Genomic DNA, 24,970 nt, shown 5'->3' with positions numbered 1-24,970 from the left:
TTTTCCATGTGCCTTAGCAAAGTTTCCAGGAGTATCTACTGGGATCCAGGGGGATTCTTCTCCAATAAGCTTTTGCATTGATGTCATGTCCAGAGAACAGACCTGATGAGTTTTGGGGTTTTTGTGGCTTCTCCCGGGTTCTTCGGGGAGCTTTCAGGAGGCTGCATTTGTCTACAAAGAGTCCTCTAGTGGGCCCTGCTTTGAGGTGATGGACCACAGTTCTTGACAGAAACTGGCCAGAATTGAACAATTTGGAACAAAGCTTAAGGCAGCTTGCTGCCACAATAGTACTTAAGTGGGTAGTGATGTGTACTAATCATGTATTAATTTCTGTACACTAATGAACTTCTGTTGTCTCTTACAAAGGATATCGTGATGCAGAAGTTGGTTGGATACAGACTGTAGAGGACCTTCATGAGAGGGAAACTGAGAAGATGGATTTTTCTCCTTTTGGAAATGCACAAGGTCCAAGCAGAGTGGCTCAGTTCCTTGTGATCTATGCTCCAAGGAGAGGCATTCTGGAAGTGTGGAGCACACAGCAAGGCCCTCGGGTTGGAGCCTTCAACGTGGGGAAATATTGTAGGTAAGGAACAGTTAGCAGGTAGGCATATTGGCTGTGCTGCTGCAATAAAGTGATATGTGGATAATGCCAGTGGTAAAAGTGGAAAGTGCTGGCAGGTGCTTTTTGCATTGCCCACAGTGTTTCTACTGAATGCAGCTGCTTGTTGTTTCATAGGAGGGAATTTTGTCGTGTTTATCACTCTACAGTCTTTCCTGATAAACATGTTTAGCAGTTGTTAAACCTTAGCTTTATAAATTTTTTTCTTCTTTTTATTCAGTGTGTGGAAAGGGAAGGTTGCTCTCTTCATCCTTCACTGCAACAGCCGTGTTTTTTCTTGGTTTCAGGTTGTTGTATCCTGGTTATAAAATAATGGGTTTAAACAATGTGACCAGTCAGGGATGGCAGCCCCAGACTTACCAGATATGCCTTGTTGATCCAGTCTCTGGAAGTGTAAAAACTGTCCATATACCTTTCCATTTAGCACTGAGGTAAGGACTTCCTGTGCTCTTTGTAACCAGATGAATTTCATTATTGTTTTTGGAAACTGTTTTATTTAGAGAGAGCAATCCCAGTGTTCCTTCTCAAGCTGAATAGTACTCTGATAATAGTCTCATTAGTTTGTATGCATAAACTTGATTTTTATTAATATGATGTTACCTTAAAGTAGCATAAATAATTTCTTTTTTTTCTGAATAATTCACTTTAGTTCTCTTTATTCACACACTTAAAATTACTTCCCTTCAGTGATAAAAAGAGTGAGCGAGCAAAGGATATGCATCTAGTGAAGAAGTTAAATGGTTTACTCAAAGCTAAAACCTCAGATGCAGGTAGGGTCTGTTGTATAATTTCTTAAAGATTGTATGTTATGAAATGGTTCTTGGGATATCTACCCTGGAAGTGTACAAACATGGGTATGATTGCGGTGCTGCCAGGCTGCAATTAAATTTATTTTTTACAAGGATCAAGGATAAGCCTTGTCTGCCATGTAAATCTTAAGTAAACTCTACTTTGAGTGCTTGTGTAAAACATGGTCTATTTGCAACACATTATGCTATGTAATGGAGCTCAGCATTTGACTCTAGTTATCTTTCTTCCTGTAAATAGTATATATTTCTTACCAAAGACAGGTTTGGAGTAAGAGATGCCACTGAGCTGTTGTTTTGTTTCATTTTCCCCAAGCTTTTTCTGGTAACTTTGGTAATAGTGTCTTCACCTCTATAGCATGAACCCATATGCATCTTAGCTGTGGTGTGGGTTGACTTGCTTTTCCGAATGCATTCGATTGTCTTTGTTTGCAGATTTGATTGAAGCTGAAGCAAAGGAATTAATACTTGATATCAAATACCCTGCTACAAAGAAACAGGTGAATGTTTAGAAGCCAGTATTGTTTAATATAAGAAAAAAATACTATATTATCAAATTAGCATGCTGAATCTTTTTAATTCTTTCAAAATATGTTATTTTTTCCTAGAGTTACTTGAAGCAAATAATTGAGCTATTTTGCCTCTTTTTTTAATGATATAGTGTCTGGAATTAATTTTGACTTGTAACTTCTCCAAGGCATCTTCCATGATAAAAGTTGAAATAATAGAGAGCAGACCTTTCTGTAGGATCAAATTATGCCGCAAGTGTATGTGAAGACAAAATACAGATGAAAAATCATTGTCAACATTGTGCTATTGTTGGCTTATCTTATATGTTTTTATAGTAAAATTAAGTAAATGTTTAATTCTGTTGAACGTCTGCTTAACAGGCTCTGGAAAGTATATTGACAAGTGAACGTGTGCCACTTTCATCTCTCACAAACATCACTCAGACATTAATGGATAATTTAAAAAAACAGGGTAGGTGGATGTTTATTTTGCAAATATGGAGAGCTCCGCATTTGCACTTTGTCTGCAGTGCTATAAGGCTATTGTAGAACTTTCCTGTTCTACAAGGATACCAGTCTTGGTCTGCTTAGTTTTGCTGCTAGATATCACAGGATGTTGTTTCTACTTTTTTTTTTAATGCAGACTGCAAATAGCCTGCTAGTAAGTATGCTTTGCTGTGCTTGCTATGTGCCTAGTAAATTATGATTGTATTAAAAAAGAAAAATAAAACAACAAACCAACAACTAGGCTGGGCACTTGCATCCAGTAAAAGAGAGAAGCTTTCACAGACTTTTGACTGTAGAAGTTTTAGTTTGTCATCTCTCTCCAAGGCAGGCAGTAAGGATATGGTACGTTAGATCTGTGAATTTTAGTGTACTGGAAGCACAAAATCCTTATTGCTGAGGATTTGAGCTCTGGCCAGATGCCTAGTATCTTTTCTTGATAAACTTCGCTGAAGTTGTATGTTTTGCCAGTGATTTCGAAGCCCATGTCAGGAAATGTTGTGACCCATTCATAATCTTATTGCTGAAAGTCTGCAAAATTGTTTCTTTGCAATGATACACCTGGATCTTTCTAAATTGGAGAACCTTCTTTGTGATTCAGGTGACCCTGTTTTGGAGACCCAGCTGGGTGTTGAGGAATAGTGGAGAAGCACATGCCTTCCACTTCCTTTGCATGTGTTGGGACTTCTCAGCAATAGAAATCTGTTGTGTGTGGTTTTTTTTTTTGTAATCACTGGCTTCATTTCAGCTTGTTAGAAGATGAGGCTTTAGCAACAGGAGTCAACAAATCCCTACCACTGTTGTGTGGAAGTCCTGAATAAACCATTTGTCAATTAGAAAGGCTGTGTCCCTTGTCCTGCCTCAGTGAGAACGTGACAACCTGTTTTCATAGTTTTGAAGCCTTGAGAAGGAAATCTTTCACTTGTATCAGGGTTTGATGTGGGTTTTTTTTAAACATTGTCTTGAAGTAGATAGAGGAAATTGAGAGCTTCTCTGTTAGAACTCCTAAAAAAACAAAGTAAAATGGAAACATACCCTTTTACACTGAAGAGAGATTCAGGACTGTATACTTACTGAAGTCTGTTTGCGTTTGTGTTTTTCATCATTAAGCTTTTATTGTCATACATAACATTACTTTCTCACAGTCACAATAAAGAACAAATTTGGCTAATGTTCCAGCTTCCTAATTTCAAAAGAGTAGTGGCATATCCTTCCATTTGTGCTTAGTAAGGTAAAAGATAATGTAAAGCAGATGCTTGGCTCTGAATGCTGGGGTTGTGAAGAAAAGGTCAAGTGACTGTGTGGCAAGCTCTGTGTGTTTCTTTTTTGTTTGTAGGATTTTTAATAGCAATGTGTCAAAAGTGTTTAAGGGTTCAGAGGGAGAAAATCATGTTTAGAAGCTGTTTCAGGTGAAGATATATTCAGAGAACTTTTGCATAGAAAGGTCCTTTTAGGATCTCTATAAAATGATCTCTTAAATAAATTGGAATAGAGTTTTTTTCCACCTTGTGTTGGAGTGAGTTTCCTATATTCTCATAGCTTTAATTGTTACTGAAATTTGAATTTCAATAGATACATGAAATTTCTGAGACTAAGATTGTGTAAATACAAAAGGCAGTGTCTTGCAGAGATGAAATTGAATTAATAATCAGTAGATGTCAAGCTCTTCTGATGCAAGGTATATTCTAAAAATATTGGCAGAATTAATAAAAGATTATAGTTTGGTATTTTTGATAAAATGTGCTTGAGGCTTGGTGTATTTCAGTTTTTGGCGATCTCTGGTTTGGCCTTAAACCAGGAAAAGACAATAGATTTGTCTTTGTTCAGTTCCACGTTGTAAACCTCTTGTAGTTTAAAAATGAGCCCAATATCATTCTCTAATACTTCTCGTAAAAATAATGCTTGATTTATACTGCTGTGAATTAAATATATTCATTGCAAGCAGCAGTGCATCAAAAAATACCTGGAGAGACGTAAGTCGTCCAGTTCTAATAAAGGAGGAGTTTAATGCAGCTGCAAAGTATGTTTCACTCTTCCAGGTTATGTATTCCAGTTCAAATGCAGTTTTATTTCTCCTCAGAGCTTGAGTGTGTGGATGAAGGACTACTGCAGTTCTGCGCAAACAAGTTAAAGCTGTTACATCTTTATGAACTAGTTAGCAAACGAAATTCCCAAAGCATACAGAAAGGCACTGCACCCTCAGATAACGTAAGTAAATTCAAAATTCAGTTGTCTTACAGAATCGAGTGATGATTTAAGCATAAAAATACATTTTCAAGGCCTCAGATAAAATAAGTAGGTAAGCAAGTTACTCGTTTTTGTGACCTGGAACTTTTAATGAAGTAATTGTTTAATAATGCCTCTTTTTTTTTTTTTTTTTTTTTTATTTCCCCCTGTATGAATGCCTAGTAATTCATCTACTTAATATTCTTTAGCAGGCTCGTAAAGTTGAGACAGAAGTGAAGAACCAGGACCTCCTGATTTCAGTCCTTTATCCAAAGTACATAGCATATTCTTAACTTTGTTTAGTTTTGGAGGGGTATTTTGAGACCAGTAGAAACTACAAATTCTGGTATTTGCTTGTGCAGCGTCATAATTTGGCTTGATTTTGATATCATTTGTAAAACTGCTTATGCATTTATAAAACCCGTATGGAGTGGTGTTACATATGCTTATTTGCTCGATGAGTGGTTGTTATACTATAAGCAGGATCTAAATATGGGAAATGTATCTGATGTCCTTAAGCTAAACGAGGTCTTCATTTGAGCTATATGAATAACTGACTTTGAGATTATTCAATCATTTTGGCCTTTTCTAAAGACTTTTTTAATGTTAAAACCAAAATATTTTGACTCTTCTGACTTCTGTTTAAGTTTTGACTGTGTTTTGAAAAACAATTTGCGATGTGAGATTTCTTTGGCTTTTGCTTTTAAGGACTTGGCTAAACTGCTTCGGCTGGAAGAAAAAGATTTTCATAGACTTCAAACTTTACTGGAGAACTACAAGAAAGAAAACACCCAAACTACTGTTCAGTTTGCTGATGAGAAGGAAGACTTTTTGTCTGTGAAAACGTTTTTAGAATATTTGGAATATGAAAAGGACGTGATTAATGTGAAAAATATGGAAGACGGAGAATATGTGGCTTTAGGTAAGAGCTACTGAACGGTTTGTCAAATTACTTAAAGACTGATTATAATTTAAGATAGTATAAATATTTTAGCCTTAATTTAGAGGCTTTAACAAGCTGGCTTGCCTTGAAGTAGTATGTGACAGTGCTAGTTCCAGATTCTTACCTTTAGCCATAGGACACGTCTTTCTACCTAGATGGATATTAATACAAGTTAACTACATCTGTGAGTATAATTACCCTAAAGCCATGTTACCACTGTTCATTCATTTATTAATGCCACTAAGTTGGACAGTGGTAACTAGGTACTTTGTAGAGCAGCTGTATCCTGCTGTTTCTTTAATGATCATAGCACCTCAAGAGTTCAGTTAATGACAGGACTGACTTTAGCCTCAGAGATGGGGGAGCTGACCAGAGGCAGCACAGGACCATTAGGTAAGGGAATAAAGACTCCTCATTTGTGGAGTTGAGGAGATTTTGGACGATGTTGATCTGAAATATTACAGATGAGAGTATCTGAGGTGTCTGTTGGGTTGTGGGATAGGGTTACTGTCTGTAGTCTAAAGCTTTAGTTTGCAAATCTGTTCCAGACTGTCCTTGAGAGGCTCTTGGGAAATAACTAGTCAAAGCAGCTTGAGTTAAATCTGTCTCAAAGGCAGTGTCTTTCCAGAGGATTTTCTTCTGGGGAGATTTTGGTGCAAACACAGAATTCTGTGCACAGTTTTTGCGTGATGTTCACTTTGTAGCCTCCTGCTTCTTTTGCCTTTCATTGTCAGACCTTGAGAGGAATTGAGATTGAAGTGTTAGGCAGAAGAGCTTGGCTTTCATCTATATGAAAATCAAAGGCTGTTTCTAAGTCATCTTAGAATTTGCATTTTCTCTACCGTAACACTGTACTTGTTTTTAAGAACTGGAGTAGAAGTACTCTTTTCCCCACACCCTTGGACAGGGATCCCCAGTAACTTATTCGGGTGTTCAGCTGTAAACAAATATAATTGAAACATGAATGTCATGCCGAGCAGTTTAGATGGTTTCTTGAAGATCTTGTTTTTCCAATTTTCCTCTGCCTCAAAGGGACACTCACGCTTTTTGTAGTGCTGCTAAAGTGGTATGAATTATCTAATTGTTTGTTTTTTTTTAATCGGTCGAAGTACCACTAGTTTGCTATATAAGATACAACATGCTGCCACACAGTTACTCCAGAGCTAAATTTGTCCGACACTTCAAGCCATTCTTTGAATCAAACAAAATGTGTCACCCAAGCAGTACAATAACCTTTGTTTTGTTTTAAGTCTACTTTCTGTATGACTCCTGTAGTGGTGGGAACACTTACGTCCTTTGTAATGAACTTTCTTCTCCACTAAGGGTAAACCATCAGGCTTCCTGAATGTCACGTAGTCCTTTGTACTGCCCTCAGTGGGACCTGATGAACACATAATCTTTCGTATAAGTGTAAGGGGAGATGCTATGACTTTAGATGTTGTTCATAATGTCAACTAATTTTTGCTTCAGGCAGCTTTTTCTTCTGGAAGTGTTTGTGTGGGGAAAGTTCCGCAGAAGAAATGTGTCGTGCATTGGAATCAGCAGGTTTTAGTCCTCAAATCTTGTTGGTAAGACATTTATTATGTACTTTAAAACTTTGTTTTAGTATTTTGAAAACAAAACATTGAAAGGAAAAATTTTGAATGTTGACCTTAATGTTGACATTAATGCTGTGTTCAAATACCCCTCTGTTTGATTCTTTAGGTGGTCGTATTTATATTTCCCACTTAAGAGATGTCAAAGGGAAAAAAAAAAAAAAAAGAAAATAATCTAGCAGAAAATGGGTATTCCTGCGGGAATGTCTAGAGCATGCATTTAGGACTACAGTGTTACAAAATTTTGCTGAAGATTTCTACAAAGAAGCAAAAATTGAGAGTAGTTTATTTCAGACACTGATACATTTGTTATAGTTTCTTTTTGCAAGCAAGGAAATTTAAGAAGGATTAAAAGTAAATTTTTCAGAGTTGCTGGTAGTTTTCAGAGAATCATCTTTATCTTTCATCTGCATGTAATTTTAGTCTTTTCTACTTTTCTTCCATCCGCTACATAACGATGGAAATAAGTATTTCAGTATTACTTGCCTGTGTTAAGATTTTCATCTATAATATTAATAACTACTATTGTTTACCAAGTTGAGATTGTTAACATACTGGTATTAGATGGCTGTGCCTTCAAAAGAGAGTGTTTTCTAAGATGTCTCTCTAAATGAAAGATACAGATTGCATTGTTTCATTTTGAAGTCTGTCATAGGGTGCCTTATTCAATATATTTTTGACTTTCTATGTTAGTATGATAAGGGTTCGTAGATATAACACTTCTGCTCCATGACACAAAATTTGTTTGAGAAAGTGTTTGCATTAGGTACATTGCAATATTAGAGTTTCATTATATTGCTTTAATTCCATATTCTCTTTTCTTTACAGTCACTCCTTCTCAATTTATGGCTTTCAAAGGAAAAAGATATTCTAGACAAACCAGATTCTGTCAGTTGCCTTCACACGATGCTGTTGCTTCTGAGCAAAATGAAAGGTGAAATGTGCATTTGGAACACTTAAACACAACTGATACTAATTATTATTAGAAATTTGCTACTCTGACTAGCCCGTATTATCATGGAGGGTTTTTTCCCCTCACAGATTATGTGACAGAGCTAAATGCCGCATGTTGATGAACTAAATGAAAATACAATCAAAATCTGAAGAGTGTCATGATTAAAGGCCTGCTTCATGCTCTATAGTTTCACTCTCCACTAAGCTGGTGCAACTCTTATTTGACCTCAGAAGGTGGCTGTCCATCTCCCCTTCCTCCCTTTTTTGGGTATATAGTCCTGTCCCTCTCCTTCATGCTGACTGGCTCTCGGAAGTCTTTTGAGTTGCTTTAACTCATTGAAACACCATTATTCTAGCAGCATTTATATACTGATCATCTCTAACTTGAGGGGTGCTCTATAAAGTCAACTTGCCATTATTTGGGGTAAGCTGTGTAATGAATAAACACCGATTCTCCTGCCTCACACGGAGCTGCTATGGATATGTCTGTGCCAGGTTCCCTTATGTCTAGTTCACCATAGGGCACTGTTATCAGCTTGAAATTGAAAGCATGAATAAGCTACTGCTGCTGGCTGAATAAATTAATTCTGCTGAACACGAGATAGCCTGGAGAGAGCCACCCGAGCGCGTTGAATATGTGTGACATCTTGAAATCACAAAAGAAGCTGCCTGCATTGTGAAGTGTCATTTTGTAATATTCCTTAGATCTAGTAAGTGCACAGCAGGTTTTACTCCTTAGTGATTTAGATCTATTGCCTGCTTCCTACAAATGAAACTTGGAGAATGAGTAATTCACATTCTGCTCTTTAGATTATAACTCAGATTTAAAATAGAAATTGTGTGCTACATAGCTAGAAAAGGATAATGTAAAGTAATTGGAAATTACTCCTAATATAAGCTGTGTTAATGCAAGTGCTGGTTTCAGGGTTGGTTGCCTCTTTACTATCGTTAACACCCAGTGGCTTCAGTTGCATTCCTTGCTCTCCCTTTCTCCACAGTGGCTGTAGATGAGTCGTGGGACACCCAGTCGGTTTCCCCCTGGTGGCAGCAAATGCGGACGGCTTGTATTCAGTCTGAAAATAACGCAGCTGCCTTGTTATCTGCTCACGTTGGACATTCTGTGACTGCACAGATGATCGACAGTGTGATGGAGAAAAAGGTAAGTCATCTTGGGCCTCCCCCTTCTATTTTATTTACTGTATCAGTTCCATGCAAATTGCTGTTTTTGTAATAGAAGAGCATCCTCAGCATTCATTTGTCATCATTCTAACATGGGCACGAGCATGCCATCCTGCAAGCCTGAAAATTCGTATTTGAAGTTGAAGAATGTTATGCGGAGGGGAACAAATTATATATCATAATTGTTTACTAAACATATTTAAATATGTGATGGGAACTGTACAGTGAGTTTTTATCTTGGTAACGGATGATGTTGACAAACTTAAAGCCTATGCAGTTTCCACATAAATTCGAGAAATCCACTGAACTTTAGATGGTAAACCTGTTTTAACATAGTTGTGATTTTTTTTTTTCATGTACTAGTGAATTTTCTTAGGACTTATGTTACTATGCCTTCTTAAGATGATAGGTGTTTGGTTTTCTTGACAATAAGTATCTTTTCACAAAGTTGTGATTAAGACTGTGAAACTGCACACAACATTGCAATTCAAGATGGAAAAAGCTATTCCATTCCTAAATAGCACGAGGCATATGTGTGTTTTACTACTTGTCTTAACAGATTAGATGGGGTTTAGGTGATGTTCAGTCTTGTAAATTGACTGCCCTATAAATTATAACTAGATTACCGGGAAGTGTTTTAGTATTTTTGCACATTCATATTAACTATTGCAATTATGTATATTAAAATTGTCAGCATTGCCCAAATAGGAATGTTGGTATGTTGCACATATTATGCTTTACCCATATGCTCTCTCCTTTGTCACCTTTTCTTCTCTTCTGCTCTTAAAAGAATAAAGCAACAACTTTATTTCCCTCAGAACTCCCCTTCCATAAGGCCGTTTATCTTTTCCCCTTTTTTTTCCTACCATCCTTTGGCTTAAAGCCTAGAAGTGTTAATGGCCAGGCTTCTGAAAACTCTATGGATTTCACTCTCTTGGTGCCACAAAGCTAAAAATCAGATCTGCACCCTACTGGGAAGATTCTTGGGCTTCCTGGCAGAAAATTTGTTGATAAACACGAGAATTATCAAAATAATGCACAGAACTGTGATGTGGTATGATCCAGTATTTCTGAGTGCATAATATATATATTTTTAATATGGTGGGAAATTGAAATGTAGATGGATTAATCATCTATGTAGGGAATGTGTGTATGTAGTGGAGATTTAAAATAAAATATTTTTGAAGGGATTTGAACTCACTTTTCAACTGAATATGAACTTAAAAATGGGGCTATAAGATGACCTTTCAGGTCTATTTATTTCCTTAGGCTTTTATTTAAGAATCTGTATGTCTTGTGAGCAGTGTGGGATATTGATTGATCTTTGCATAGTAGTTAATGTACATACTTTTAACTAAATTATTCTTTACAGTGCAGTAGCTCTTGGGATATGCATTTCAATTTTAATACTATGCATTTTTTTAAACAAAACTGCTGTTTTAAGTGAATAGACTTAAACCAGTTCATATGTTCTCTTAGTTTTCCCAAATAATTGTAGGTTCGGACACAGAATCCTGGGAAGCACTTTCCCTTGATACTGAATATTGGAAACTTTTACTGAAGCAGTTAGAGGATTGTCTGATACTTCAAACACTACTGCGTAGCAAAGTGAGCAAAAGGACAAAAAAAATTTCATCCCTCCAGACCGAGCCTTTGGGCAGGCTTTCTGTAAAGAAATTGCTTGAAGCTGGAAAAGGTACATTTTTTTCTCTTGGAAAGATGGTTGATTGTCTTTATAATAGACTTCTGAGCCACTCGTACCTACTTAATGATAGACACTGCATGGGATTCTGCTGGTTATTTTTAGTTTAAAACCCAATGCAAACCACGTAGAATACCGCTTTAAAATTGTAAAAAGGTTTTACTGTAAAGACTGCATTGTAAACCTCTAGCCAGTAGATTAGGAAGCTTTCCTAATCTTTCCTGGAGAGAATTCATCTCTCTTCTCTTGTCCTTTGATTCTGAACTGTGAATCTTACGGGATATGTATACCTCATACTTTTTTTTTTTTTGTCTGTTAAATGTCCTAGGAGGTATTGCTGACACTGTAGCAAAATGGGTTTTTAAGCAAGGCTTCAGTCCTTTTGTACTGAATTTGGCCCAACATAAAACTAATACAGATAGTACTGAAGAATCTGTAGAAATGCATAGTGATATCTTTCTTGAGGAACCAGAAGCAGATGCAGGCTTGGAAACAATCCTAGGTAAGAACATAACATGAATTTTTCAAATTCTAAATGTCCGCAGAGATGTTTTCACTGCTGCTGTTGTGAAGTAGCAGAAATTATAGTGGGAAGAGGTCTGTTTCGTAACTTCAAATTCTCTTTTCTTCTAGAGCTGCTGCAACTAGCATATCAGCAGTTTCCATGTAGTCTTGAAGTGGATGTACTCCATGCACATTGCTGTTGGGAATATGTAGTGCAGTGGAATAAAGACCCAGAGGTAAATTAATTTTATTTGCGGGGAGTAATGGTTAAGATCAACTCAGTAGAAGCAGTTTCACAAGTTTCTACTAGTTCATTAAAAACTTTCATTAAGAAGACTGACTTTGAAAGCATACTCGCTACAATTTTTCTGTGATAAGTGGCAAGCAGAAATTGAATTGAGAGAACAAATGCAGGTCCTGAGGCTGAATGGCACCTCACAAAGACGGGACTGTTTGTTTCTAAGTTGCCAGATTCTCAAAACTGAAAGTGTGGGAACTGGTTTCAAATAAGCATGAAGGAGGATTTTGACTGTGTTTTGTGCAAGTACAAAACAGGTTAAGTACTGCAAAACAGTGATGAACCTTTCCTCTGTTCTAGATATGCTAAGACAGATCACAGAATACTAAATTTGCTAGACTAGAATCCATTCCACTTGAAGAGGAAAGAGAGATTTCTTGAATATTCTTAGATTCCCTGGCCAATGCTGGGAATTGTCATAGGAGAAAGAAAAGAAAAGAAAAAAATTCCTTTTTTTCTGCTGCTTTTTTTCTGTAATATTGGAAAATGTCCTAAGTTCAGATGATGTTAAAATTTAAATTAGCACTCCTTAGATCTGTGAGACATAACACCTTGCTATAGAATAGAAGGTTCCTTTGAGATTGCTAAAAACTTATTTCATCATAATGAAAGCAGAGTAAAAATTAATCATTCTAGCACAAATGGATTTTGTAGTTGAAAAATGATTGTAGTCAGGTACCTTTCAGCAAAGAGTATGTTAGCAGTACATCTGTTAAAACAAAGCCCTGAATATAGTGCTGAAATCACAATGTGTTTCATGATTACTGAAACATACTTTGCCATGTGCATGTTTGTTTGTCAGAAGTTTTATAACTGTCAAAAAATATTAGCTTTAAAATAATCTACCTGGGCCCTTTAAGAATCAATAGTTTACATCTAAACCAAGTTTTGAATAATGTAGTAACTTGTTCTTTTACTTTTTTGTTCTACATAAGGAAGCATGTTTTCTCATTAGGTCTATAGATCATCTGAGATACATCGCTAATGCTCACGTCCAGCATGGTGAGTATGAAGCTATTATTAAAAATTCTCTTTGTTGAAATTGTAAAACAGAACAAATGCTGTCAACTAGTGTAAATGTATGCAGTTCATAGTAGTGATGGCTGTTTTGCCTAAAAAACAAACAACAACAAAAAAACACAAACCAAAAAGCCAAAACTTTCTGCTGAAATTTAAGCTTTTGTTTTTCATGTTGAGACTGAGTTTCCACCAGAACCATGAAAATTAGTTGGTTGGATAAAGTTAATGTGTTTAACTAAAAACATTTTGAAGTAAAATTGCTTTGAAACTATTTTTTAATTTGTATTTAAATAGTGGCACATGCTTCTTGCAGTCAATTACTTTTCCATGCCTTTCTTGCATTTCTTGATACTCTGTTTTAGTGAATGTGGTGACAATTGTCTTTTTTTGTAGACTATGTATGCAAATAAGGTGTACTCTATGCCTAAAGCTCTAGTCTTAAACCTTCATGCTCACCACTGAAATTTGTGTTCCTACAATGTTTAAGGCAGTCTGCATAATATAATAATTTTAACGAATGATTCATTGCACTTCTGACTGTGTTTCGTCACCAAGGCAGTCTCTTCCTGAGAAATCTGAAATCTAAAGTCCAACTATAAAGCAGTGAGGATAACTGACAGTTCCTCCTTGTTTCATTCACCATCTTTCCTTAATCCTGGCCCCCATTAAAGGAACTTTGGCCCATGCTTTTCACTCCATACCTGTAAGATCTCTTTTTCTCTAACTCACCTGGAGTTTACAAGTTTGTGATTGTTCCTAGGTATCGCTCTGATGATGTGGAATACCTTCATAGTAAAAAGGCTTTCTTCTGCTACATATCTAATGGACAAGGTGAGTGCAGTATTGTGACAGTGTTTTTGAGGCTGAATTTTTATTATTAACTGAAAAGTAAAGCTAGTATTTTTAAACCATTGTTAGTTTGTTTTTTTTTTTTTAAGTAAGGTTGGAATATCTTTGATCTAAGCATCAAAAAACTTCTGCTTATTTGGTTTATTATGTAGCTAACTTTTGGAATTGATGAAGAAATGCGTATTTTTAAAATATCGTATCCATGAAATGATCAACTGTAGGCAGCTCTTATAGCTGATCAGCACTGGGTCATGCATACTGAAGGCTTAGGCACAGTGTTAGCTTGTAATTGCTAAGTAAAAAGTATTTATAAAATAGTTTGAAATTATATGTGTTATATATAAAATTTTAAGTCAGAAAACAATAAATAAAGCGTTTTCTCTGTGCCTGTTTCCTGGTAAGTTATTGCCATGAAACTCTGAGGTTCCCACAAGCAGCAGCTTTTCTAAATGTTGAGATCAAGTTTTGTGTGTATGAGCCCTTACTCGGCCAAACACAGAACGTTTCGTGGATGTTGTTGTGCATTTTCAGCTATTGCTGCCATTGCAAATCAGCTTCTGTTCTCCTATGCAGCTTGTTTGCTGTGAGTTTAGCACTCTTTTGTCCCTGCTAAACTTCAGTTTTTCCTGATTATAAATATGCAGTGGATCTGTTTACTGGAAGACGAATCTGTTTAGGACTGGCAGACAGTTTAGGAAAAGTACTGCCAGTAAGTGATAGATCTGTTTAAATTGTGTAAGGGGAATCTGCCTGTTGGTTTGCCGGATGTAGAACAGCAGCTGAGTGTATTACAGTGTAAAAGTCCAGATGCAGAAGACAGAACAGCTGACGGTGACTTAAAAACCAAAACGAAACAACCCTCAAAAATATGCTGTCTTGTCTCTTTTTCCTTCTCCTTTGCTCCTCTCATTTTCTGCTTTTGCTTTTTATTTAGCTCTGTAAGAATTGGAGAATATCATCTTCTTCATTCCTTTCAGCAAATAGGCTCAGTTGTATACAGTTTTAGTAGGTGTTCCTTCTACAAAAACTGTCTTCTGTTTTTTCTGCATGCCTTTATGTAAATCCTTCACCATTCCTTCTGCCTAGATTAACACCCTCAGGAGAAGAGATAAAGGTTTTTATTAACTGTTTTTGCACACATCTGTTACCTCAAACAAATACCATGTAATAACAAATGTTGCTGACTTTTAGTAGTTAGTTATGTATGTTTGAAAGCTGGGAATTAGTCCTCAGGGTTTGTGTTATAGAAACAGTAGCACAACCAATCTCTCACCAACTTCCAGAAAAATACAGTTTCCAAATCTGTTGACAATCAGTCCCAAAAGTGACAGCCGAAAGTTGTCTTGATTTCAGACTTTGAAACAGCACGATGGATCGCTTGAATTCGAATTTAAATAATCCTGTAATTCAGGACCCTGGAATCTCACTTCAGCTGTTGTTTAGACTCTGCCATGATGATGTAATCATTACTCTTTTATTTCTTTGTGCTATGGAAGAGAAAACTTCACTGATGTGTATGTGCTTCATCATGTGCAGCATGTGATTCTACTTGTGGAAATGGGACCTCATAGTAACATTCCTAATCAGAATACGATTGAGGTGTCTGTTCTCTCCATTCAGATACGCAAAGCATGGAAACCATGTAATAACTTTCTTGTTAGACCTTCTCCATCTCAGTGAATGTGCTATGCTGGTGGAGTCACTCTTCCTTTCCTCTTCCCTTGTTCTCTCACATTTTCTTTCTAATATCACGATTGGTATTATAGCTCTAGTTCTGTATTGTAGAAATCACTGAGAAGTTTTTAGCTGCCTTTGAGATTTGAATGAGGACCTCGGGGCCTTGTTTCTAATCCCGGATTTTAAGAAGGATGAACTAATTATTGACATCAGTGATGTTCATTTCTGAAGTTGTATGATCTGTATCAAATCTTTTGTTGAAAGCAAGCTATGCGATGTTTTGCATTCTGTAGCTGTAATGAACTATTTTCTCATTTTGTATTAGGAAAATAGTAATATAAGGTTAAAATGTGGGGTAACAGATACCTTATGATGAAAATTGTTTAATTGTGATGATTTTTTTTTTTTAAATAGGTTGGAAAAGCTCCAAAGGACAGATTATGCAGAAGGGCAAGTAATACTAATTTTGTCTAAATGGGAAGACATAAAAATGCCTTGATTTTAATACTAGTTTTTGATTTATTTTTGAAAGTTTCAGAAAAATTCAAAATGCAGCCCTAGAGAATGTTACTAATTTTAAGATATGTAATTTAATCTTTATCTGATAAAGCAAATTAAAACAGTAGTATGACTTCAAATATAGAAGCTAGACTTGAGGCTATAACATGACAAATTACTATTGTTTTTCATGCATAATTTTGTAAGTTATAACTTTTTTGAAAGACAATTGATACGCTCAGAAAATGAAATTTACTAGATGCGATTACTTGAGGAATTCAGTCTTCTTTAGAAATACAGTATTGTAAATGGCTACATTTAGCTTTATTAGTGTTTTTTTCCCCTGTTATTTCTAATTCTTTGTTGTACTTAAGTGAATATTTGTTTACCTTTAATAGGTTAATAAACTGAGCTTAACAATGTGTTTTATGTCAACAACTGTCTTCTTAAATATACAGAGCTAATAAAAGTCTGTTTCAGCTCCAACTGAAACAGTTTAAATCATACTGTTTGTTAACAGGACGTAGGTATGGGTGACACAGCGATGACAGCTTTTCTTGGCTGCTGTTCAGATCTTCTGCAAACATTGCTAGAGGTAAATTTTTATTTTCCCATAGAAAGTAAGGAACTAATTGATTCAAATTTAATTTTAAAGAATACGGTTATACTAATTTCTGTACCGTCAGTTCAGACAAATACTAATGAACTCCTAGAAAACATGAAATTTTCTTCTTAATTTCACTGCAGAGCACTTGTGATTAAAGCTGTCTCTTTTGCATAAAAGGCCAATATAGATGACATTTTGTGAGTGACTCCTTCTCTGCGTTGCTCCGGCAGGCTGATGTGAGTAGCGACGAAATGCAGGCTCCTGTCTTAGACACGGAAGACGCCTGGGTGTCGGTAGAGGGACCAGTATCGATAGTGGAACTAGCCCTTGAGCAGAAACGCATTCACTACCCGCTTGTGGAACACCAGTTTGTGCTGTGCACTATCTTGTACGCCATCATGAGGTTTTCTCTGAAGGGCGTGAAGCCTCTTTCACTGTTTGATAGCAAGGTATGTCTTCTAAAACCTTATGTGCCTAAACCTTAATATTGCTATCCTTCCTTTTGGTATCTACAACCGACACTAGCTTTCACTCTTGAAACAGTTCATGCCTAGTTTTAAGACAGACATTTAGTTCACTGTGGGGCGTTAACGAAGCTGTCACCAGAATGTCACCTAAACTTGGTGCTTTTTCTTATGTATAAAAGATTTGTAGTGACCTCAGATGCATGAAAATCAGTTTTTTAATGATTAGCTTGCCTGAAAATACTGCATGGTAAGAACACTGAATGACAGGTTTTTCTAGTTGTTTTGAGAAGTGCCAGATTAGAGAAAACATAAATATTTAAGGTCAGAAATGTTATGTTAGAGTCACTGTTGTATTCATTATTGCTGATGAGGATTCCAGAATTACGAGTATCTCGAAGAGAATAAACAGTTTGTCATTTAATGCATATAAACCACTTAAAAAAAAAAAAGTCACTGCATTTAAAATGCACTATATCACCAATCAGAGCTTGACCCTGATACAAAGCAGGTACCACAAATGGAGCTTTCCTCTTCCTAGCTCTTCCACCCTACAATTCTAAAAAAATTTTAAGACAAAGTGCTGGCATAGACTGTCATTTAATTCCTGCTGCGGAAAAAATTATTTAGTCCTGTAATACTGTGCAGAAGACTTCTTCTTAGTAAATTACTGGAATCTTATAATAAATGCAGAATATTACTCTCCTTTTGCCATAGATTCTTGTCTGTGTGCAAGCTCTGATGAAGCAGTTGAGTCTGGTTTTAGCATTTTACCATAGATCAAATAACATTTTTTTTATACCTTTTCATTTTTGCTTATCTGTTAGCAGAAAGCATTATGCTACCTTTTGTCATTTAAGAATGCATATTATGTCTTAAGAGTAAAATTAAATCCTGTTCTTGTGCCTCCTTTCTTTTACGTACAACTGTTATTCTCAGCTGCTGCCTCTTGCCTTCACTTAAGTTTCCCATTTGTTCTATGAGCTTTATGAGAGAATTTCTAACAGGTCTTTAGAGAATCTTGGCTGATGACTGAAAAAGTGGTTAAAAGTTTCAAAGACCATTTATTACCTTATTTCTGACAAGACGAGTCACTATCTAAACCTACACGTTCATCACTGTCTGTAGGCATTTTTTTTGTACTAATCATAGAATCGTCTGGTTGGAAAAGACCTTCAAGATCATCGAGTCCAGCCATTCACCCTGCACTGTCAGGGTCCCTAAACCATGTTGCTCAGCACCAAATCCACACGGTTTTTAAACACCTCCAGGGATGGGGACTCCACCGCCTCCCTGGGCAGCCTGTTCCAATACTTCACAACCCTCTCTGTAAAGAAATTCTTCCTGATATCTAACCTAAATTTCCCCTGGCGTAATGTGAGGCCATTCCCTCTCATCCTGTCACTCATAACGTGGGAGAAGAGACTGACCCCCATCTCCCTACAACTTCCTTTCAGGTAGTTGTAGAAAGCGATAAGGTCCCCCCTGAGCCTCCTCCAGACTAAACAGTCCCAGCTCCCTCAGCCGCTCCTCATAGGACAAGTTTTGTTGCCCTTCTCTGAACCCGCTTCAGCACCTCAACGTCCTTCTTGAAGTGAGGGGCCCAAAACTGGACACAGTACTCAAGGTGTGGCCTCGCCAGTGCTGAGTATAGGGGGAAATTTCCCTACTTCCCTGCGTTAGTATGGAGCAGGACTGCCAGAGATGCTTGGCGTTGAGCATGTCACCGCTTGGAGCATGGAAGGCTGAAACGAGATACCATGTGCCATTGTTCAGGGGTTTACTTGAAATTTGATTAATCTGTAGTTCAAGAGACCTTAAAATTAAGCAGCGTCTACTCTATCAATAGGTAATAAATAAAACGTATTTCTGTCATTGCTTATTTTCCCTGCATATTATGCTTGGTATGTTGGTCTAGAGCCTGGGATCAGGAAATATATCCAAACTTTCAGCTCCAGCTGGTAGTACATCAGATAGCTAATTTAGTAGGCAGGTATTTTTAAGTTTGAAAGCAAATCCTTAACATGTTAGGATTGCATGAACAAAAGTTTGTTTTGTTCTGTAGCTTTAACTTACAATACCAATTTTCATCCCCAAAGAGAAACAGAAGATGCCGTACAAATTAAATGTAAGAAATAAGTAGGCTTCTTCGTATTGGATCAAAATGGATTACTTTTATTCCTCTGTATTTCTGACGCCTGTCTTTGGTTCTCAATTTTAGGGCAAAAATGCATTTTTCAAAGACCTTACTTCAATTCAGCTGCTACCTAGTGGGGATATGGATCCAAATGTGTTATCCATACGACAACAGGTAGGTCTAAGTTCTGTACTGAAAATTCTTAAACTTCTAAAATTTCAAACAATACTGAAGTAACTTGCAATTTTTGCGTCCAAGTTCTTGCTGAAAGTTGTGAGTGCAGCGGTTCAAACACTGTGTTCGTCAGAAAAGGCCAAAGAAGTCTCAGAAGAGGAATTGTTTCCTTTTGAAAAGGGGAAGAATTGGCCAACTTTGGCTGTGGATGTGGCTCAGTATCTTCAAATCTCTGAGGATGTGGTCAAAAGGCATTATGTCTGTGAACTGTACAGTTATGGACTGGATCATCTTGGTGAAGAGGTAATGGCAGCTTTTAACAATTTTAAATCAATACATGTCAGATATTCTGCTAAAATTTTTCACTTAAGATGCTTGGAAGGGTTAGGCAAGTACTCTCAGGCTCAAAAAAGAAACAGTTTCAATGCCGTTTATCCTTTTAGTATCAAGAAGGGCTTTTTTATGCATTCTTATGATGCAGCTTTTCAGGCCTCCAGGTGAGTGAGCTGTGTTATGCTCAAATGGTTTCTAGTTCCCTTTTTTTTTTCCCAGGCCTTTCTGCAGGTGACTGACAGAGAAGTGCTTGCATCGCAGCTGCTGATACTGGCTGGACAGAGACTGGCCTTTGCTTTACTTCATACGCAGACAAAGGAGGGTATGGAACTCCTCGCTAGGCTTCCTCCAACACTATGTACTTGGCTCAAAGCTATGGTAAGTTAAGCTCGATTTAGGAAAACAGGTTGATTTTCAGAAGCTTCTGTTCACCAAGACAGAAATTACATCTGCATATCCCTTTTGTACTAGTGGAAACAAGAATTACTTCTCATTTTTCCTGGTGCTAGTTCTGTTTCATGAAGGGTAAAGCGGTTTCATGAGTCAAAGCATCAGCTTAACTGAGTTAATAAACCTTAGCGATCTGTTTTATACAAGTTCAGGAGGACTTATATGCAGAAGATCATCTGTAACATTACTCTAATGCTGTGTTTATTCCTTTATATAGGACCCCCAAGAACTTCAAAATGTAGAAGTGCCAATTGCAACAACGGCTAAACTAGTTAACAAAGTCATAGAGCACTTGCCGGAGAATCACGGGCAGTATAGCCTTGCCTTGAACCTCATAGAGGCTGTGGAAGCCATCTCGTCATGATGTTCTTGGTCAGCACAGTTCTGCTCTGTAGTGGTATGATGCATGAGTTTTACACCATGAGGCTGAACTTCACCGAAAGAAACTTTCATGGGGCTCTTGTTAAACGATGGAAAGAACAAATGCTCCCCATCCCATAACTTCAGACAGTAATTTTAAATTGGGAGTATATTTTAAATTCTGCACTAGTACAAAGATGTTTAGTTTCTAGTACACTTGTCAGTATCTGAAATGCTTTGTTATTTATTTCTGACTTGAGCGCTTTTTGCGGTAGTCTATAAATTGGATCTATTTGACAGCAGTCTTAGTCTATTTACAAAAACCACATCTTGTGAAATTCTGTATTTCCTGCTGGCAGTAACTGCTGCGGTTTCAATGCTCCATGTATGATTTGTTTTTCAAAACGAGATGTAGAATTACAGCCTGGAAAAACTTCCGTCTCCGAAGTTACCATGTAAAGCCAATGCTGCTTTTCCAGAAGCTCGAGCTGGTGTTGGGCTCACGCCTTGTAACTGCATTATACGTAACAGTAGACGTAGGATGAAACGTGCTGGGGCCTTATGCAAAGGGAGAACAGCCCACGTTAGAAACGGCTTGGGAAGGAGAATCTGATTCTCCAGGCACAAATAATGGACTCATTTTGTAGTCCAGATCTCCCAGTGTTGTTTCTAGGGTGCTGGGCTTCAGCTAAAACTGGATTTACATCCCTCTCCTTTATCATTGAGCTCTGCTGAGTTTAAGTAGGTCAAGGAATGTCTTACCCTAAGATCGTTCCCCCATCTTATTGCTGTAGAAAATGTAGTATGCTATAAATTTCTGCACATTGTTAACTTGTAGTCAAAAACTGCTTAAATAGTTGACCCAACTTCACTGAAGATCTATAGTACTGAGTACTTTAGCCTTAAAGAAACCACTTGTATTTACGGTAGCTACAGGGTATAGTGAGTATCTTCACTATAGGAGTGGTATTAAACATGATTATCTTGCATCAGTTAGTACTGTTTACTTTCTACCTAAAGGAAGCCAGGAGAGAAAAATGGAATTGGTGTGAACTCTTTTTGTCTTGAAGAAGTCAGCTGAAATGACTAGCTCCATCTTGTAACCTGCTCCTCTTGCATTGTATGTAAGAAACATTCATAGTATTCTGCCTTGCTGGAGACAGAACTTGGTCTTATCTTTCTGAAGTACGTGTTGCTGTCGTCTAAGGGTTAGACTCCTCCTAAAAATAAGGTTATGGAGGTGGCTTGTTCTACACAGCCTCCTTCACCTGTTCAGCATCCCCAGTTCCTAATCACTGCACTTTCATGTAGCTGATGAAGGTTTCTTGAAAAGTTTTGATACTAAATGTTTGACTTCCTACACTGGTGTGAGATCAGAGAGAGTAAAGAATAGTGAGAATTCTAGTAAGGATAAGTGGCCAGCCCAGGTCTGTGTTTTAGGTACTTCTGTACTGACTTCCATAACCAAGGTTAAAACAGCTGTAGGGGTAAAATGGAAGGAGGCACAATTGTACAGGTGACTTTACCACCTTGCCTGACAGCACTTCAGACTTCTCCAGAAATGAGTGTGCTAGAGATTTGGTCATCATGGAACCTGAGGGAAACCAAAAATGTTTCTTAGTTGCATTACATTCCTGTATCCTGGTACAGCTGTGTAAAGGATTTTACTGTAACCGAGCATCATGTCAGAGCTGACACACTACACCAATCAAATCTGTAATGTATTGTAAGTAATACTCTGTATATAGTGCTATTTTGTGTCTAATTTGCTGTGGATTTGTGTAAATTGATTAAATAAAATCTGAGGTTTCACTGTGTCTTTTCCTTCTTGTTAGGGAATGGTGGTCACCCTCTTTTTCTTCTTCTGTTCTGTTTACAAGAGGAGTAGACACTCCAGTGTAGAGGCCTGGTTCTCTGAGGTTCTGCTGACAGGATAAAAATTAAACAATAGCTGGTTTACTGTGGCGTTTCATTTAAATGAAAGTAAGTGAACTTCAAAAGAACACATGCTGCTAAAAACCAGTAAATCATTCAGTTACTTTCAACCACCCTTTTTATTAAGCTGAAAAGTGATATACACAATTATGTATATATACATACATAACTTTCCCCCAAAATACATAAATTCTGCTCAGGCTGGGGCTTAAGCATCGTGTTCTACAGGCTTCGGTACAGACCTTCTGGTTATCCACCACTTCTGTATAGCTCAGTCCTCATGACTTTGAAGCAGCTCGTGCACAGGCACTTCATCTTCATGTGCTCCCTCTTCCAGCAATTACTTTCAGGCACCGTGGGCAGGGAGTGCTTGAGGAATCGGAAGTGTATCTCCTGCAGCGAGGGCATTTTGCTTTGGCAATGGGTAGGGCTATAACTTTATATGAAGATTCTTCACGGATATCACCACCTGTTAAAGAAAGCATTACTACTGAGATCATCTAAGTGTAGGTGTAGTTAGCATACTCAACTCCACCTGTGATGTGAACAACACCGTCTGTTGTAGCACAGAAAAGAACTGGATCTTGCCACAGGAGCCTGTCTGGAATAGTTCTCCTACCTTCCAAGTTAATCAGAAAGGTCCCTTTGATGATGTTGGCATCTGCAGGTGTTTCTTTGGGTAGCTCACTCAGCAGGGTTGTCTGAGAAGCCATCATTATTTCATTCAGCTGTGAAATGCTAGAAGTTTCTTCAGCCTGCAGTGCCTAGGGAAGAGGGTTAATTTTCAGACTTGGTTTTTTGTTCCTCAGTGTCCTCCTCTTAGAAAAAGCTAAAGCAAAAGTAGAGTTACTGTGTATGTGATTTCAACAGCTGCCATAGCCTTGTCACAAAGAGAGCACAAGCTTGTTTACACACCCATGTGCCTGTGTGTCCCTATGCATATATAAAAGTGTTTAAATGCAGCATCAAAACTGAGGTCTATCACTGCAAGCTGTAAGATGCTCCGTTCTTTAAAACAAATGCTAAGACAGTGGTACCTAATCAGAGTGGATGGTTTGAACCAAGAGTCTGACGTACTGACTCCTCCCAGGAACACCCCCAACCCCTTACAAGACTTGAACTGCAGTGTTGAAGGTTCCCTCTGCAGAAAGTTTCAAGTGTCTTTGATCCTCGCATCAAGAAAGCAGATTATGTAGGAAGAACACTGCCAGTGGCACTAGAACAGGTGTTCTCAAGGAATCCAGAGCTGGAGGCCAGGCACTAGTGGTGTAGCTCAGGGGTCAATATGTGGTCCAGTACTATTTAACATGCTCATGTTAATTAACCTGGATGATGGGGTAGAGTGTACTCTTAGCAAGTTTCCTGATGATACAGTGCGCAGAGGAGTGGCTGATACACCAGATGGCTGTACTGTCATTCAGAAGGACTTAATGGGATGGAGCAATGAGCTAGCAGTAATCTCAAAAAGTTCAATAAAGGGACATGCCCCATCTTTGCCCCAGGGAGGAATAACCCCAGGCACCGGTACACACTGAGAGCCAACTGGCTGGAAAGCAGCTTAGCAGGGGAGGGGTCGTGGTGGACAAGCAGCTGACCACGAGCCAGCAATATGCCCTCGCAACAGAGAAGGCCAGCAGCATCCTGCGTTAGGATGCTGTGGGAGGAGAAGCGCTGCCGGCAGGTTGAGGGTGGTGATCCTTCCTCGCTCCTCAACCCTGAGGAGATGCAGCTGCAGTGCTGGGTCCAGTCTGAGGCCCCAGTAAAAAAGAGGTGTGAACTTACAGTGCGAATCCAGCAAGGCACCATAAAGATGACAAAGGGACTGGAGCATCTCCTGTTTGAAGAGAGGCTGGGAGTTGGGACTGTTCAGCCCAGAGAAGAGAAGGCTCAGGGGGAGCTTATTAATGTACCTGATGGAAGGGTGAAAGAAGATGGAGCCAAGCATTTTCAGTGGTGCCCAGTGACAGGACAAGAGGCAAGAGAAATTGAGAAAGGAAATTCCAAGAAAACCCAAACCCATTTTTTTTACAGTGAGGGTGGTCAAACACTGGCAAAGGTTGCTCAGAGAGGTTGTGGAGTCTCTATCCTCAGAGTATTCAAAACTCAACTGGTCACAATCCTGGGCAACTGACTAGCTGAGCCAGCCTGAGCAAGGGGCTTGGGCTATACAGTCTCCAGCAGTCCCTTCCAACCTCAACTGTTCTGTGATTTTCTAGCGAGCAGAAAGCGGAAGAAAGTTTACGGAAATCAGTACTTTTTTGCACAGACAGCACTATTCTTAGTTGCATCTTTTACCTCCATTAATTCAAACAGCAATCCAGGCTCAATTACAATGACGACTTCATATTCCAAAGCATTCTTGCCAGAGATGGACCCAAGGAAAGAGTCTCTCATCGCACATGCGCCTTCTATCGCTTCCTCAATGCCAGGCTTTTTCCACGCTGAGCTTGCCTTAATCCAGCCAGTACGAAACACACCCTCTGTGTCTTGAAAGCAAAGCAAAGGTATTTTTAATTCAATGTCTTTCTATTCAAGTGTTTATTAAATTAATAAAAAAGAATGGCGTAGCTCTGTATTTGCATTCCTTTTAACTACGCAATTAAACAGCGCACTAAAAGAAGTCCTTA

General features: G+C 38.0%; 2 protein-coding genes across 6 annotated transcripts in view; one reads left to right on the top strand and one right to left on the bottom strand.

Annotated features, from left to right (window-relative positions):
- RAB3GAP2 (RAB3 GTPase activating non-catalytic protein subunit 2) overlaps nt 1-22,220 on the top strand; it is a 53,510-nt gene extending 31,290 nt beyond the window's left edge. For all 4 annotated transcript variants that reach the window (XM_086631730.1, XM_086631729.1, XM_086631731.1 and 1 more), the window contains 22 exons: nt 367-583; nt 907-1,050; nt 1,307-1,389; nt 1,861-1,925; nt 2,316-2,406; nt 4,519-4,646; nt 5,373-5,586; nt 7,078-7,175; nt 8,031-8,136; nt 9,155-9,315; nt 10,815-11,031; nt 11,366-11,539; nt 11,671-11,777; nt 12,775-12,841; nt 13,620-13,690; nt 15,800-15,835; nt 16,404-16,478; nt 16,721-16,939; nt 19,176-19,265; nt 19,350-19,568; nt 19,818-19,976; nt 20,266-22,220. In XM_086631730.1, coding sequence (XP_086487856.1) covers nt 367-583; nt 907-1,050; nt 1,307-1,389; nt 1,861-1,925; nt 2,316-2,406; nt 4,519-4,646; nt 5,373-5,586; nt 7,078-7,175; nt 8,031-8,136; nt 9,155-9,315; nt 10,815-11,031; nt 11,366-11,539; nt 11,671-11,777; nt 12,775-12,841; nt 13,620-13,690; nt 15,800-15,835; nt 16,404-16,478; nt 16,721-16,939; nt 19,176-19,265; nt 19,350-19,568; nt 19,818-19,976; nt 20,266-20,412 — 2,888 coding nt within the window. In that variant the 3' untranslated portion in view covers nt 20,413-22,220. The remainder of the gene's footprint in view (nt 1-366; nt 584-906; nt 1,051-1,306; nt 1,390-1,860; nt 1,926-2,315; nt 2,407-4,518; nt 4,647-5,372; nt 5,587-7,077; nt 7,176-8,030; nt 8,137-9,154; nt 9,316-10,814; nt 11,032-11,365; nt 11,540-11,670; nt 11,778-12,774; nt 12,842-13,619; nt 13,691-15,799; nt 15,836-16,403; nt 16,479-16,720; nt 16,940-19,175; nt 19,266-19,349; nt 19,569-19,817; nt 19,977-20,265) is intronic.
- A 244-nt stretch (nt 22,221-22,464) lies between these two features.
- The window catches only part of IARS2 (isoleucyl-tRNA synthetase 2, mitochondrial), a 33,063-nt gene continuing 30,557 nt past the window's right edge, over nt 22,465-24,970 (bottom strand). Inside the window, exons 21-23 of one of the 2 annotated variants that reach the window (XM_086629559.1) lie at nt 24,639-24,829; nt 22,963-23,107; nt 22,465-22,812 (exon numbers count right to left, since the gene is read on the bottom strand). In XM_086629559.1, the coding sequence (XP_086485685.1) occupies nt 22,661-22,812; nt 22,963-23,107; nt 24,639-24,829 (488 nt within the window). In that variant the 3' untranslated portion in view covers nt 22,465-22,660. The remainder of the gene's footprint in view (nt 22,813-22,962; nt 23,108-24,638; nt 24,830-24,970) is intronic. The other variant, XM_086629567.1, reaches the window with a different exon arrangement.

Source organism: Tauraco erythrolophus, chromosome 2 (assembly GCF_009769465.1).
Source record: "Tauraco erythrolophus isolate bTauEry1 chromosome 2, bTauEry1.pri, whole genome shotgun sequence".
Taxonomy (NCBI): Eukaryota; Metazoa; Chordata; class Aves; order Musophagiformes; family Musophagidae; genus Tauraco; species Tauraco erythrolophus.
The sequence above is the reverse complement of the archived record's forward strand: the minus strand, read 5'-3'. Positions and strand labels throughout refer to the sequence as shown.